Source organism: Octodon degus, unplaced genomic scaffold (genome assembly GCF_000260255.1).
Source record: "Octodon degus isolate 3935 unplaced genomic scaffold, OctDeg1.0 scaffold00195, whole genome shotgun sequence".
In the NCBI taxonomy this organism is placed as follows: Eukaryota; Metazoa; Chordata; class Mammalia; order Rodentia; family Octodontidae; genus Octodon; species Octodon degus.
In genome coordinates, this window is record NW_004524771.1 from 1172263 (window position 1) to 1188422 (window position 16160).

The window sequence follows — 16160 nt, forward strand, 5'->3', positions numbered from 1 at the left end:
CAATTTAGAAACTTAGCAAGACCCTGTTTCAAAAGAAAGAAATAAACAAACAGGTCCAGGTAAGTAGCTCATTGCAAAGGCCCTAGGTTCCATCTCCAGTACCCACATTCAAAAAAAAAAAAAAAAATACACAGGAGATTCCACTAGCTAGAGTCACCCAGAGAAGTAGGTTGATTAAAAGCCTCAGCCAGTTTGTAATGTCTCTATCTCCACACATGGTTTCCAGGGACATCAAATCAGAAGAAAAGAAACTAGAATATTTAATATTTTTCTTTAAAAGCCCTGTGCCATCCACCTAGAGTTCATCGCCCAGGACTGACATTCAGTGACCTGGGCGACTACAGGAGCATCTGTGCATGAAGGAAGAACAAGTGTGGAATCTGCGGAGAGTTCTTGATAAGTTTGTTTTGTTTTTGTTTTTTGGTGGAACCAGGGACTGAACTAGACCCTTGCGCTTGCCAGGGAAGCACTTATTCTACTGAGCCATCTCCCCGGCCCCTGTGGAAAGTTCTGTTCTCTCTACTGTCCCGTTGGTTACAGATAAGGGAACTGAGGCACCAAAGGCTGGGAAACCCACTCATTGTCTCAGAGCTGGGCAACTGATAAAAGCTAGGGTCAAACCCAGGCTTCCACGCCCCAGGGACTGTCCCCTTTACCATATGCTGGTGCGATAGTTCTGCTGGAGACACTCACTGGGTTGCAAAATGTTTGTTCTAAGCTCATTCTCTTGCTTGCATTCTCTTCTCAGCAGTGACTACCTTTCTGCTTCAGTGACTTTGACTTGTACTTTGATTCTTCGGGAGTTTAATGTGCAGTTTACTGTGGCCATTCACCTTTCCCTCCCTTCTCACCTACTCTTCTCCCTAAAAGTACAGCCCAGATGAAAACTTCACCCCAAATGAATCAGCCAGGCAGCACAAAACCCATTTATAAGCCTGGCTTACTCCTCAATCCTGCCTCCAGCAATCTTTGTGGTGACTTTAAGCAGCAGTAGTTTTCTCCTAGGTTCAAAGGGTAAGAATGCTGGGAAAGCTGGGCCAGGATCCTAGAGGTTCTCCTTTTTCTAGCAATCTCTGCAACACACTCTTGCAGAAAAGTATGGTATGGGCCACTGTCTGTGATAACCTAGGTTAACAACACATAATCAATAGTAAGCCCAGCTCCAACTCTATGGGGCCAGGCACTAGACAAACTGTGTAACCTATAGTCCCCTCCATGGAGAGTGAATGAACGTCTTCACTAGCTGTTGTTCTTTGATGACCCGAGTCACCCTATTTTAGTGGAGGTGATTTCATGTAAATAGTTTTCTGATTATCACTGGAGGCCCTGTGTTGCTTTCTGACCTGTTTTACTAGCATCTCCTCCCCCTGCTGAATCATCCAATTCCCGACGCATGCTCTGTGCTCAAGGTCCAGCCAGGAGCCTCACTCTGCGGCACACACACACAGTCCTGGAAGGACCTGAGCAAGAGAGCAGGACTACAAAGCCAACCCAGACGTGCAACACTGCATCTTGGACATCACCAGGTAAGAGAGGAGCGAACGGCAGCTTCTCTTGCAAGAGAGGCACATGCACATACCACAGAAGCCCTAAACTTGAAAGTCCAACATGAAGTTGTCAACTTCTGACAATCCTCCTTCCATGGTGACTATGGAGAAGTCACTTAGCATCTCTGACACCTTCACCGCAAAGTGTGAATGGTGATGATAAGAGGAGCACTGGGGAGTGTGCACGTGCTGTGGGCCTGCCAGGCTAATAGAGGTGACTGACTGACGGGGAGGCGGCTCCAGGTGGGAAGAGTGTAGACGCAGGAGGGAAATGATTGATAGGCAACTCCGCTATGCAGAGGTTAGCTCAGTTTCTGTAAAGGGAATGCCTTTCATAAATTTTTTTTAAATAATCTAATCAAAAGAAGCTGGCATCACAACTGCAGGTGATGGAAGGGTGCTTCAGGGTGTACCGATCACTCACTGTGTAGCAGGTTGTATGCTGGCGATGTGATTTATGCAGATTATCTTGCTAATCCTTTTAAGAAGTTGGAAAGTAGGTTATTAACGTACCTTCAAGACTAAATTCATGTTGGATAATTGTATTGTCAATTTTCTGCTGCAGCTAATGCTTGATTTTTTTCTCTGATCTTTTTTCTTCCTCTTTTGAATTTCTTATAATGTCTTTGTTATTGTTTTGTTTTGATTTTTTCTTTAAATGAATCTTACATGTTTTTATATGGTAATTTGAAAAACCAATTTGAGGATAGCATCCTGTAACCCAGTAACCATTGTAGAATTCCTATTACTTTGTTTAGTGAAACCTTGTATCATTTCTAATGCTGGTTTTTTTTTTTTCCTATCACTATTTTGTATTCTTTAAAAATAAAAAAGTGCTGGTGAGATGGCTCAGTGGTCTAAAGCACCTACTTAGAACAAGCTTGGCAAAGCACAGGGACCACGGTTTGATCCCCCAGCACCATGTGCCAGCCAGCCCCGCCCCCTGGTGGGCTGAGCTGGCCACACACACACACACACACACACACACACACACAAAATAAATAAATAAATAAATAAATAAATAAATAAATAAATAAATAAAATGTTTTTAAAAAATAAATAAAAATAAAAAAAGACTAAATACATGGACAGTGTCCCAAATCATGAAACCAGACTTAAAGTCTCTCTCTATCCCCTATGTCCCACTAAGTACCTTGCCTCATTAAATAACATTTTGAGTCCAAAAGCTTGCGATATCAGTTGATTGTAGAGTTCAAGATACTTGTACCCGAGCACATAACCCTGGGCCAAGCCACCTCCCAAAGTCAAACTGCCAGGTGGATTTCTGAAAGCACTTTAAAGCACTTCAAAAGATCGCACTTTAAAACTACATCATAGGGCACCATTGGGCCATACATCCCAAGGGAGTATGGGATGTATACTTTCAATCTGATTGATTTCTGGTAGTGTTAAACTCATACATAACACATTGTAATAAACCTCTTGGAAGGGAGCAATGTTTTTCTATAGTTGGGATATTGTGTGGGCACACTGACTTTTCTCTACCTTTTTACTGAATTATGACAAAGAGAAGACTATCAATGTAGTGAGTGCTTAATATATATTAAACACTGTGGGGAATAAATAGATATAGACTTAGTGTAAATGTAGTTGTTGATACATAGAAACCAATAGTATTATAGTATATAGTGAGATATAGATGTTCTGTGATATACAAGTAGAATTATACACATTGATATAATTATAGATATAGCTATAAAGATAAGTATAGAGATACACATATGCTGTGTGATCAAAAATATGGTGAATGTTCACTTAAAAAAATTCTTACTATAAAAAATACAATACCAGTAGCCCCTTTAAAATTCTTCCCCAACACCTTGAACACACTTATCCTATCATTCTTGCTACTTTCTGCTATAGAAGCCCATGAGTGTCTTTAGTTGTGCTGTTAATGGCTCTCTTTTTGTTCCTAATGGACTCAAAATATTTACTTTTCACGGTCAGTTTGATTTTGGGGAACAGCCAGAAGTTATACAGTGCCAGATCCAGTTAATAAGGTGGATGAGGAGATGCCGCAATGTTTTTATGAGTTTGCCTTTCAGTGGGACAGCACTCAGCAGTTACATTCACTACAATTTGTATCATATCTTGTAGAGACACTGAAGAAAGAGAACTTGCAGAAATACTTCTGAAATTGCCCAGAAAAAAAATGGGCTAAATGCATTTGAATTGAAGGAGAGTATATTGAGAGGGATTAATGTCCCCAGCTCCTTCCTGCTGCAGCCCTTGGAAGTGAAGCTGTTGTGCCCCTCTGGGAAGATGTTCTGCTCCTAGATTAGCTGGGTGGTTTTGGCCCTTAGTCTCTCTGCAGGGACTTCAACTGCAGAGTTTCACCCCAGGCCTGTATGCCAGGCCTGGGCTGGGTCTGGAGTGGCCCAGGGGGTGCACCGGGGAGCACGGAAGCTCTCCCACACACTTGCAGGGCCTGGGCTTGAACTGGGTCTGGCGGGTACGGAGAGCACAGCGAGAGGTCTCACTCATGCAGCGGGCCTGGACTGGGTCCGGAGAGGTCCAGCAGATGCAGCGGAGCACGGAAGCTCTCCCGCATACTCGCCAGGCCTGGGCTTGGGCTGGGTGCGATTAATGTCAATATGTCTTTTACAGTAAAAGGGTTTTTTTGTTTTAATTTCAGCAGTCACTGTATAGATTGATCACCCCTGGCATAGGTATCTCTGACTTTTAGTCTTCTGAACCTTGTGAGATCAGGTTTCTTTGTAACTGCAGGTGAGTGTAAATCTGGACTCTGCAGTGTCTGTTTTAGAGTCTATCCCCACTTTCTCTCTTAGATCCTATGCTTGAAGTTAAGGAGCTGTTTCTTTCCAACCTTAATTACATGGGGAAAGCTTTACAGAGAGTGTAACAATTAATTACTCATTTTTCCAGGGTAACTATGTCGCACTGGTGCTAAATGTGACTTGCAGTATGCCGCTCTCACAGCACCGCAGCCTCAGGTGTTGCCAATTTTCCAGTGTTTTTTATTAAGTGAATTGTCCAAAATGATAAGCTGCTGAGGGGCTGGACTCTGCACCTGTGCTGTTTGGCCCCTGAGGCCCCACTCTCCCCACCACAGCCTCTCAAATGATGAAGATTAATTAGAATTGCAAACACAACTGTAAGATGACCCCAAAAGCAAGTCTTCCTTATTTTCTCAACTATCAAATATCAAGAACTATTTGTATTAGTTCACTAGAACAACCATGGCAAATTACCACAGACTGAGTGACTTAGCAAAAATGTATTTTCTCAAGAGTTCTGAAGGCAGGAGGTCCAAGATCAAGGTAAAAATTTAGAATGCTTTCTTGTCGACTTGCAGATAGCTGTCTCTGTGTTCCCGTGGCAGGATTCCTCTTTATACGTCTGTGTTCTGCATCTCTTAGAAGGGGACCAGCCAGATCTCTAGAATTCTCATTTTTAACATAATTACTTTCTGTAAACACCGTCACATTCTGGTTTTTAGGGGATTAGGACCCCAACAGATTCACTGTAGGAGATATAATCTAGCCCATCATACAGTCAATAAACTTCATCATTGTATCTCTCTCTCTCTGTCTCTCTCTCTCTCTCTCTCTCTCTCTCTCTCTCTCTCTCTCTTTCTCTCTTTCTCTCTTTCTCTCTTTCTCTTGTTTTGGTCCTTAGCCACTTTTAAGGGCTGTTTTCATGGCCTTTGGGGAAAAGTAAGTCAACAGCAATTGAGTCCAGAGTTATTCTAGGTCAGCTTACACCTGTGGAGGGAGGCACGTGTTGGCAGAACTAGTAGATGGGGTAGTCTTAGGACCTTGGGGAAAACCTGTCCCTCCTGAGGTGCCTGCCTACAGCAGGAATTTTAAGTTCTTATGTCAATAGTGGCTGGATAGCAATCCTAAGTGGAAAAGCAAGCAGGTGTGAGAAAATAGGGAGTGGTGGGAACCATGTGAACTTGGAGAAAATGACATGTAAATGAAACAGAAAATTCTCAGCTCCAGTCAGTGTCGGTACAAAAGAGCTGGGTCAGGTCCTTGCCTGTCTGCCTCAACCCCCTTCCCAACAACAGTAGAGGGCCTTTATTTCTACCTTTGCAATGTTACAAGACACAAGCTTGCCTAGTGACTAAGAGTCCACAAAGTCCAGGCAGGATGTTTTTCCCAAGACTGAGGTAGCTTGACTGCTTTAAGGCCTCAAGCAGGCCTCACCCTGCCCACCGCATAGGATCAATTTCCAACTTGAGCAGACCCAACATACTGTTAAAAAGTAGCATATTATTGCTGAAACTGAAGTGGGTTCTTAATTGTTCACGGTAATAGAGTACTGTAATCTCAAATCCATTTGCCAAGGGGCTCTCTTCTGCCAACATTTTCATGGATAGATCAAAGCATCAACTTGTACCCATATGTGCAGAAAATTATTACTTGTCAATTAAAAATAAGTTTTAAAGTGACAATTAACAAGCAGTGCTATGTGAAGAGCCTGTGCCCAGGGGATTATGCCCTGCAATACACTCATTTCTACAATAAAATTAGAATGTTATAGATCTGAAGAAGCCAATAATCTAGATATTACCATTAGTTAGGACCACTCACTGAATCCAGGCTGTAAAATCTAAAGCTAACTTCAAAATACCTAATTTTTCAAATACAGGTTTTTCTAATAGTTTAAAGCAAGGGAAACAACAAAAACATTTTTATGGAAGGTAGATACATTGTAGTTTAAGACAATTTCACAATCAAAATTCAAGGAAGACCCTAATAAATGAAAGTTCTCCTCCCCCATCAGAAACACTTTTCAGGCTCTGGAAGGGCAAAGAGGTTATATTCTAAGCTTTTCTGATGCATTGAGAATCTCTGCCTAGCGAATATCTTGGATTACATCGTAGTCCAGTAAGGAAGGTGCTAGCATACTGGTAGTGTCTGCCCTCAGGTTGATGGTGTATGAGAATCAATTCATAGAGTCCAAGTGGCAAAAAGCCAAACTCAGGCAAAGAAGAAATTGTTGGTTCTCAGAGTCCAGGAAAGAAAGTTAATAGAAGAGGAGCAGAGAGTCTGAGGGATCTCAGATCCACCATAAAGCAGTGACTCAAGTGTCTGCAGGGTTGTGGCTACCTTTCTTCTCGATATCCTGTACACCAGCTCCATTCTTTCCCCCACAATAGGAATCATAGTCACAGACAGTTCCCCCACAGTGTGCATTGTATGGTTTCCCCTACAGAGAAACAGACTTACCTACACGTTGGCACCAATTACACACCGGAGCAATTTGAAGGATTTCAGTGGCCAGGCTTAGGTTAAAAAATCATGGAACTGCTCAACACTGAGCCTATCTGCTTGAGCCAGAGAATGGAACATCAGCTTCTTGGAGAACCACAAGACTGGGTTCAGTGGGAAGAGAGGTCTCCAGAGTAAGAATCTGCAAAATGGTCGATTGCTACTGCAAGAGACATCATCATGCGGCTGCTGTCCTGGGCTTAAGTCTGAAAAGACCCCAGGAATGGATCCCGCTGCATGTAGCAGTGAAAACTCCTTCCTGGCATGTTGTGCCTTGTGGTTGATTCCTCAGATAAGAAACTAAGTGTGATTTAAATGATGTCTGATAAATTGAAACCAAGCAATAACATTGGCAAGGATCCGGGAACATGTGTCACTATTTGGAAAAACTTCCTGCTGCACCAACAAATTATAAAACGTTTCTCTCCTGGGCAGGTAGGGACCTGAGAAGTCTGTCCACTTGCTGAGCATTCTTCCACTATGCAGTGTCTGATGAAGTTCCGGGTCCTCTGGAGCATCCACAAATTCTTCCACACCTTTCGCCCTGCCCCTCCCCAGTTGCGCTGCCAGTCTCTCTCTAGGGTTAGAGCTCCAACGTGGAATGAACACAATGTACCAAAGGAATTTAATTTTGCAAGTGATGTGGTAGACTACTGGGCTCAAATGGAGAAGGTAAGAGCGCAGTGTGGTGGGAGGTGGGGAAAGCGTGGCCTCTGCGGCCTGACCTTGCTCTTGCTGGGCTGAGAGCCCCAGAATCAAGGGCAGCTTCTGCCTCACACAGCAGTGTCATAGGAGAAGGTTATATAACATGTAATTGAAAACTACCATGAATGCGTAATTTTTTTACTTATTACAGTAAAAAACATAATGGCCTAAGTCCACCTCAAAACACTCTGCTTTGCTCTGAAAGCACCTATCCCATCTTTCTTGTCACTTTCTGTTGTTGTCGTTTGATTCTGGAGTTTATTGTTACTGCTGTCATTGTTTTGTGGGGGTCTTTTGTGTTGATTTAGGTTTTAGGGTTGTTTGATTGGTGTTTTGTTTTTGAGACAGAGTGTCACTCAACTCACTAGAGTGTCACTCAACTCAGCGCACACCAGCCTGGAGCTCAAGGTGATGCCCCTGCCTCAGCCTCCCAAGTGCTGATGGCAGGCATACACCACTACACCTGACTCTGTTCTTGCCACTTTCTGAGGCAGTACTGGAAGTCCTCTTTCATGAGCATCTTTAGATGCACTGGTGTGGCTGCCCCAAAGTCCTGAAGGGATTCAAGGCATTCACCTTTCGGGATCATTTTGACTTTGGGGAGGAGCCAGAAGCTGCATGGTGCTGGATCCAGTGAATAAAGTAGATGAAGACACACTCTCATGGTTTTATTCCACAGAAATGGTAGTGAGACCCTGCACACCCTGTAGATGCTTGCCTAAAATACAGAGAAAAAATTATCCCCAAGATTGTTATTCAAATGTGAGGGAGAAATTAGGATAGTCACAGATTAAAACTACAGGGGTGGGGACCAGGGAGATAACTCAGTGGCTTAAGCATTTGCATGGCAAGTGCAAGGTCCTGAGTTTGATCCCCAGTACCAAAACAAAAAAAGTGTGTGGGACTTCATTGTCACTGGACTTGCCCCATAAGAAATATTAAAGGGAGTACTTAAGCTGAATTAAAAGGATAAAAGTAGCTTAAATATGAGTTTCTCATATTTAAGTTCCTTTGACGAACTTCCAATATGGTTTTCAATAATTTCAAATGACCTGTCCTTACTCCTGAGGATTGCTGTAGTAAGTTCAAGACCAGCCTGAACTACACAGCAAGACTCTGTCCTCACCCCCAAAAAAACTCACTTGTAGGCTAGACAACATAGCATATAGGTGGAAAATAGTTATTGATTCATGCCACCAATTTATAACACTTGGTTGCCCTTGGGAATTAAACCCTGTCATATTATGGTATAAGTTCCTGGGATAATGAGCTCAACTTCAACTGATTCCTGGAACATCCCCCAATTTATTCATAAGCGATCATGTACATATCGGCATTAATTTATTGTGTCTCTTACAAACTTCATTAATTCATCTAAAACCATGAGCATTCATTCTCTGCCAATCATTATTCTAAATGATTATAGAAAAGTCAACAAAACAAACAACTCTCACTTTTTGCCATGTTGTTGTTTCCTTAATGTGTTGTAACTTTTTGCTCCTCATTTCTTCATATGGCCTTCCTTTGTGTTCAGCTGATGTTTTATAATGATGTATTTTGATTTCCTTTTGTGTGTATTCTACAGCTAAACATCCACTTTATGTCACTGATGACACAAGTTATAAATTTTAGTATTGTATACCCACTTATCTAAATTTATGCTTACTTTTATGCTTCTGCTTTTAAATATTATAAAAGAATAGCAAGAGGAATTTCAAGATGAAATTATTATAATACTGCTTTTTATATCGGTACATGTAATTACCTTTATATGAGAAATTTTGGTTCTCATATTTAAGTTACTTTTATGAGCTATCTCCCTGGCCCCCACATCTTTATTTTTAATCTGTAACTATCCTAATTTCTCCCGCACATTTGAATAACAATCTTGGGGATAATTTTTATTTTATTTTATTTTAGGGACGGGTCTACAGGGTGTTCAAGGTCTCACTACTAGATCAGACTCATAGTGATCTGGCTGTCAACAGCCTCCCAAGAGCTGGGATTACAGGTGTGTGCCACCATGCTCAGTCTCAATTGCCCTCTCAGCATGCCCCAGGGGTTGGAGCTGGCACGGGAGGCCCGGGAATTGAACCCCTGGTCCCTATGCCTGCTTGCAGGTGCTTTAATCTGTGAGCTACTTGGCCAGCCCTTGGGGATAAATTTTGGATTGACAGGTTTTTTTGTCCTTTTAGCACTGCCTTTTGGTTTATAAGATCTCTGATGAGAAATTCACTGATAATCTTCTTGAGGGCCTTTTATGACAATGAATTGCTTTTCTTTTGTGATTTCAAGATTCTCTCCTTGTCTTCAGCTTTCACGTTTTTATTCTACTGTGCCTTTGTTCAAGTCTCTTTGCATTAGACTACTTAACGTTGATGAGCCTCTTGTATTTTCGTATCCGTGTCTTTCATTGAGTTTGAGATGTTTGGGGCCATTATTTCACTTTACCACCTTCTTCCAGGGCTCCCTCAACATGTATGTTGGTCTACTTGATAGTACACTGTAAGCCCTTCCACTGTCCATTTTTTTCACTCTTTCTTCATTTTGCTCCTCAGATTCAATAATTTCAAATGATGTGTCTTCATGTTTACTCATACTTTCTTCTATTTGAATAAACTGTAATTTTCAATTTAGTTACTGTATTTTTGGCTCCAGAATTTTATTTTGTTTTTTCTCATATAGTTTTTATCACTTTGTCACTATTAACGTTTTGCTTGTTACAGTTTTCCTGGTTTTCTTTACATCTTTGTGCTTCCCTTTCATTCCTACAGCATGCTTCAGTGCTTTAGAATCTGTAAATGAAGGCTGTGTTTCATCAGGGCCAGTTTCTGGAGATTCATTCTGCTCCCTTGAGAAAACTGTGCTCCCTAGTTCCTTTTCATTCTTGTTTTTTTTTTTTTTTAAAGATGTAACTTTATTTCTAGCTCATTACATACTAAATGTCTCCAGAATTTTTCCATTTTCTTTTATCATTCCATTACTCTCTAGTTTCTCCCTATTAAATTACTGAAGAATTATTTTTGTTTTTTTTTTGTTTTTTTTTTCTTTTCAGAGTTTTATTGATAAACATATAGCAATGAGACAGTTTCAAATCAAATCGAAAGTACAGTTTCAACAAATAATACACTGCATATATTCTTCTTAGTGGTTAATTGCTGCACAAGATGCAGACTTGTGATCCTACTTACAAACACCATTAGAAAAAATCATTCTATTCATTAAGAGAATGCAACTATATATCTATCCCAACCACTTTGAATACACAGATACAAAATGGACATTCATAGTTATACCCCAATTTTTTTTAAGTTCCGTTGTTGAATATTATAGGTGTGTAAACTCAGCAAAATATTCTAAAAGAGTACAGAAGCCCATAATAGCATTGGGTCTTCTGTTTAATTGGCAATGTCAGAAATTATTGACATGAGTCCTCCACAGCTCAACATAACAACATGGCTTTACTTCCTATATTTCATCTTCATACTTTTCTACTGGATGGTTAAGACCAAGGTAAAGCAGAACCTATGCAACAAGAGTTGTAGCTTTTTGGTTTGAGAAGGTCAGTGAAATGCCCTCAGGATTTATCCTGAGATCCTGTACCTCAGATTGTAGAACCTTTGTCAGTGCAGCCATGTGGATGAGTCACGGCCATTGCTTGGCCAATGTGCTCTCTGTGAAAGCCTGAGAGAGTGTCTTCTCCTCATGTGACTCTCCTTAGGCACACTCCACGTCATCGATCGATTTCCTCTTTGGCCCCATAACCTTCTTGATCAGAAAATCTGGGACACTACCGAGGTACATGATGTTACAGTACAAGTTCTCATATGTCCTGAGTCTTAATTGACCTTAGAAGGGTAGGGCCAAAATATTGGCTTTCCTTGTAGCCCTCCTTTTTCTCTAATTTTGGTCTGCAAACTTAGGTTGTTAACCATCCAGAAGACAAGCTTATTGTTATTATCAAACGATTTACGTTATCAAGCTTAACCTCACTATTTCACTACATTTCAAACATCTTAGGCATAATAAGGAACAGGTATTTTTCATCAAGTATTGATATGTTGAACCTTAAGTCCCTACATAATATGATAAAGAACATTTAAAAATTAGATTATATTTTAACAATAGGATAAAGAATTCTATGCTTCTCATGTTTGCACATAAATCCAAAAATCTCACCATATACAACCTTGAAGCAGGACTGTCCCACAGTATTCCTTTTCCTGTCTCTTGCTTTCATTCACCACCCCCTTCTTCTTGAACATCCACCTACCCGAGAGACATCTTAGCAGTAACTGGCATGTCATGACAAGCAGCCCGTGTTCAGAATACCACAATGACAGGCACTCCCAATATGAAACCACTATTACAAATTACCATCTGCAGTGCAGTAGCTTAGTTCACAGATATCAGTATATATAGTTAGTCAGGGTGAGAATCATTCCAATTAACTCCTAGATTAAAGAATCTTCTGAATATTCTCCGGATCATTGCCTTGCTCAACTTTTACATATAACTGCATGGCTTAACGTTGTCATGTTTCCTAGCTCATCACTCCTTTTCATTCTTGTGATATCTCAATGAAAACTGAGCGTTTGAAACAACCATGCATCTCAGTCTTGCTGACCAGGTCTGCACAGAGATAGACTTCACCAGTCTGCCCAGTGAGGAGGGTCAAGGTCATCCCAGGTCTTTTCCCTGGGCTGGTCATGTGTTTCTTCCCAGTCACTGTCCCACTTACATGCCTGCTTTGAAATGCCTTCATTTCCCTAACAGTCTCGTGTTTGCTCATTCTCAGATTCTCAGTCATTACACCATGTCCTCTGCCCATAATGTCTTGTCCAAAGGTGCCCACAGGTCTGTTGTTCTTACCCGCCATGGCACCTGTTATTGCTTTGAGGAACTTCCAGTATGGTTTTCAAACTCTGCTACTCTTCACACCTGACCACCAAATCAGGCAAGACAGAGACCACCTCCCCAGGAAGTCCCTGAACAAAGTAGAAACAAGTTTGCAACAAGTACCACTTTCCCCCTGCCAACCCTAGGAAAGGAATTAGCAATGGGATGGCTTCCCTCTGACTGCCCAAGGAGCAGGTCAGGACAAGATCAAGAAAAACACTGGCACGCTGCCTGTGTTTGCCCAGGACTTTTTCTTGTGGGCATTTATTTAATTACTGCAGATCTTTGGCTAGTTGCTAAACCTCCCACAAATCTATTTTAGTTCCTCTGTTCCTTGTTTAATATTTCCATTAGGAAACAAGGGTCTGGAGCTTCCTACTCTACTATCTTGCTGTCCTAACCTCTACAAGTATCTTATTTTTTAATTACCAAAATATTTGGTCATTAAGTTACCCCCTTTTAGAAGAATCAAGATATATCATGTACAGGTACAAATTCCCCATAATGAAATGTGGTCCTTATATATATCTAAAATATAATCATTAAATGAAATTAATTTTTAAAAGATGTTTTAAAAGTTCACCTCAGCCATGTTCCGGGAACCCCCAGACCCAGTCCTAGCCCAGGTCCGGGACTTAAAGTTCAACATATCAATACTTGATGAAAAATACCTGTTCCATATTATGCCTAAGATGTTTGATATTCAGACAGATAGTGAGGATAAGCTTAACAGCATAAGTTGTATGGTAATAACAATAAGCTTGTCTTCTGGAGGGTTCACAACCTAAGTTTGCAGACCAAAATTAGAGAAAAAGGAGGGCCACAAGGAAAGCCAACATTTTGGCCCTAGCCTTCCAAGATCAATTAAGACTCAGGACATATGAGAACTTGTACTGTAACGTCATGTAACTCGGTAGTGTCCCAAATTTTCTGATCAAGGAGATTATGGGGCCAAAGAGGAAAGTGATCGATGATGTAAAGTATGCCTAAGGAGAGTCACATGGAGAGAAAACATTCTCTCAGGCTTTCACAGAGAGCACAGTGGCCAAGCAATGGCTGTGACTCATCCACATGGCTGACACTGACAAAGGTTCTACAATCTGAGGTACAGGATCTCAGGATAAATCTTGAGGGGATTTCACTGACCTTATCAGACCCAAAAGCTACAACTCTTGTTGCATAGGTCCTGCTTTACCTTGGTCTTAACCATCCAGCAGAAAAGTATAAAAATGAAATATAAGAAGTAAAGCCATGCTGTTATGTTGAGCTATAGGGGACTCAGGTCAACAATTTCTGACATTGCCAGCCAAGCGGAAGACCTAATACTATTATGGGCTACTGGACTCTTTTAGAATATTTTGCTGAGTTTATACACCTATAATATTCAAATAACGGAACTTAACAAAAAAAGGGGATACAGATGAATGTCCATTTTGTATCTGTGTATTCAAAGTGGTTAGGATAGATACATAGTTACATTCTCTTAATGAATAGAGGGATTTGTTCTAATGGTGTTTGTAAATAGGATATCATATCCGCATCTTGTACAGCAATTAACCACTAGGAAGAATGTATGCAATGTGTTAATTATTGAAACTGTCCTATCAATTTGGTTTGAAACTGTCTCATTGCTATTTGTTTCTCAATAAAATTATGGAAAAATAAATAAATAAAAGTTCACCTCTTTTATTTTGCTGTGATAATAATACTACTTAGTGAGCACCTACCTGTGCCACACAGTTATGCCTGTTTTACTCGAGAAGTAATTCATTTAAATTCTACAAGTTTCTTGGCAATAATGTTGTCCTCATCTAACAGATGAGAAAACTGGGATACAAAGAGGAGACATGTCATATGTATGGGGCTAACACAGACATGGATAAATAAAAGCTCAAGACTTCAATAGTAGACATGAAGGCCACTCACTGTCTTATGTGGGTTTTGTAGGCGGTGGCTACAGTAGGTGAGAAGTTCTCTAAGTCCACACAACTTCTCATCTTCCTTTGCCTCTAAAAATATTTAAAATGAGATCTCAGTCCCTAGGTTATGAAATGTGACTATGGCAGTGGGTTGTCCAAAGAAGTCTTTTTTTCTTCTGAAGCAGGAAGTAACACATGGTGTATGACCTTGACCTTCACTAGGAGGGCAAGCGAGGTCCAGAACCAGCTCTGTGGTGGATAAATACCCAAGGAGATGAGGTGAAGTGGAACTTCAGAGAGTTGAGAGACCTAAGCTGTCGCGTGGCCAACATCCTCACGCAGACCTGCGGCCTAAAGAAGGGGGACTATCTGACCTTGATTCTGCCTCGAGTGCCTGAGTGGTGGCTGGTGGCCATCGGCTGCATTCGAACAGGTCAGTGACTTGGGGGCTGTGGTAAACCTCAGGCCAGCTCAGAGCCAGTCTTGGAATGTTAGGTGCTGTCCACCCAGCCTTGCACAATAGCTCAGAGGTTCAAGCTTAATCTCCCAACCTGAGACCACAGCTAGGTTTCTAGAGAGTAACAGCTCTTTTCCTACACTTTCTTCTTCAAGTCTGTGTCTTTCTCACATTGTCTCACAAATACTTTTATCCTTTTTTTCCTCTCTCTCTCCTTCATACTCTTAACATTCATATACTTTCAAGTCATTTGCCATACATTCTCTCTGTCTCTGTCTCTGTCTCTGTCTCTGTCTCTGTCTCTCTCTCTCTCACACAGAGAGAGAGAGAGAGAGAGAGAGAGAGAGAGAAAACACTTTCTCTTTCTCAATCTTATTCTCATTTTTTTATTCTCATTTTTTAAAAAAGATTTAATATCTAACGTTTTTCCATATTTGAGCGCACTCTCTTTCATCTCCCTCTGCCTCCATAGTTTTCTCTCTCACCGAATCTTTTAAGAATAAAATATGGGCACTGTGACAGCTACAAATACCAAATAAATGCCTATAAATACAAACACACGTCTACCAAAATCTGAGGCATTCTCTCTACATAATCACATTCAAAAAGACTGACATTGATATAATATGATTTCCTGATATACATCCTTAGTACCAGTTTCTCTACTGACCCAATAGTATCTTTTAAAGCCAGTTTTTGCTTTAAATCCAATAGAGCATCACATTTTCTATTTAATTGTTGTGTCTCCTCCATTTCCTTACATCTAGAATATTCCCTACTCTTTTCTGCATGGCAGTGACACTTTGGAAGAGTATGGGGCAATGTTTTGCATAATGCATTTCCAATTGTTTAAGTACGAGGCTTCCTAACTGCATTTAGGTTAAAAACATTTGGCAGGATCACAAGCAAGGCAGTGCGTGTTCCTTCCATTGTGTGGCACTGGCCTGGGCATGGGCTGAGGCTGTCCCGCCCTTAGAGATAAGTGTTTCATCACTTCTGTAAGGTCTGTCAATTTCCCCTTATGAGTAACCTGGACGAAATTGTGTGAACCGCCCTCTTTCCCAGCAACCGTGCATACTGATAAGTTTTTATTGCATTGAGCATTTATCGTTTTATGTATTTAGTACAGAGTCTACAGGGTCTCACTACTCAGATCAGACTCATAGTGATCCTCCTGTTTTAAGCCAACCAAGAGCTGGGATTACAGGCGTGCACCACCACATCCAATCTCAAATGCTCTCTCAGTGCACCCCTGGGGTGGGGCCAGCATGGTATGCCAGAGATCGAACCCTGGTCCTTGAAACTGCCTAAGTAGGCCCTGAGCTATCTGGGCCAGCCCGGTTGTATTTACTATTACTATGGTGATTTTATA

At 41.1% G+C, this 16160-nt stretch overlaps 1 protein-coding gene across 1 annotated transcript in view; it reads left to right on the top strand.

Annotated features, from left to right (window-relative positions):
* Positions 1-932: 932 nt before the first annotated feature.
* The window catches only part of LOC101583472 (acyl-CoA synthetase medium chain family member 1), a 43820-nt gene continuing 28592 nt past the window's right edge, over positions 933-16160 (top strand). Inside the window, exons 1-4 of the mRNA XM_004644230.2 lie at positions 933-1014; positions 1356-1526; positions 7244-7480; positions 14554-14764. Coding sequence (XP_004644287.1) covers positions 7289-7480; positions 14554-14764 — 403 coding nt within the window. The 5' untranslated portion in view covers positions 933-1014; positions 1356-1526; positions 7244-7288. The remainder of the gene's footprint in view (positions 1015-1355; positions 1527-7243; positions 7481-14553; positions 14765-16160) is intronic.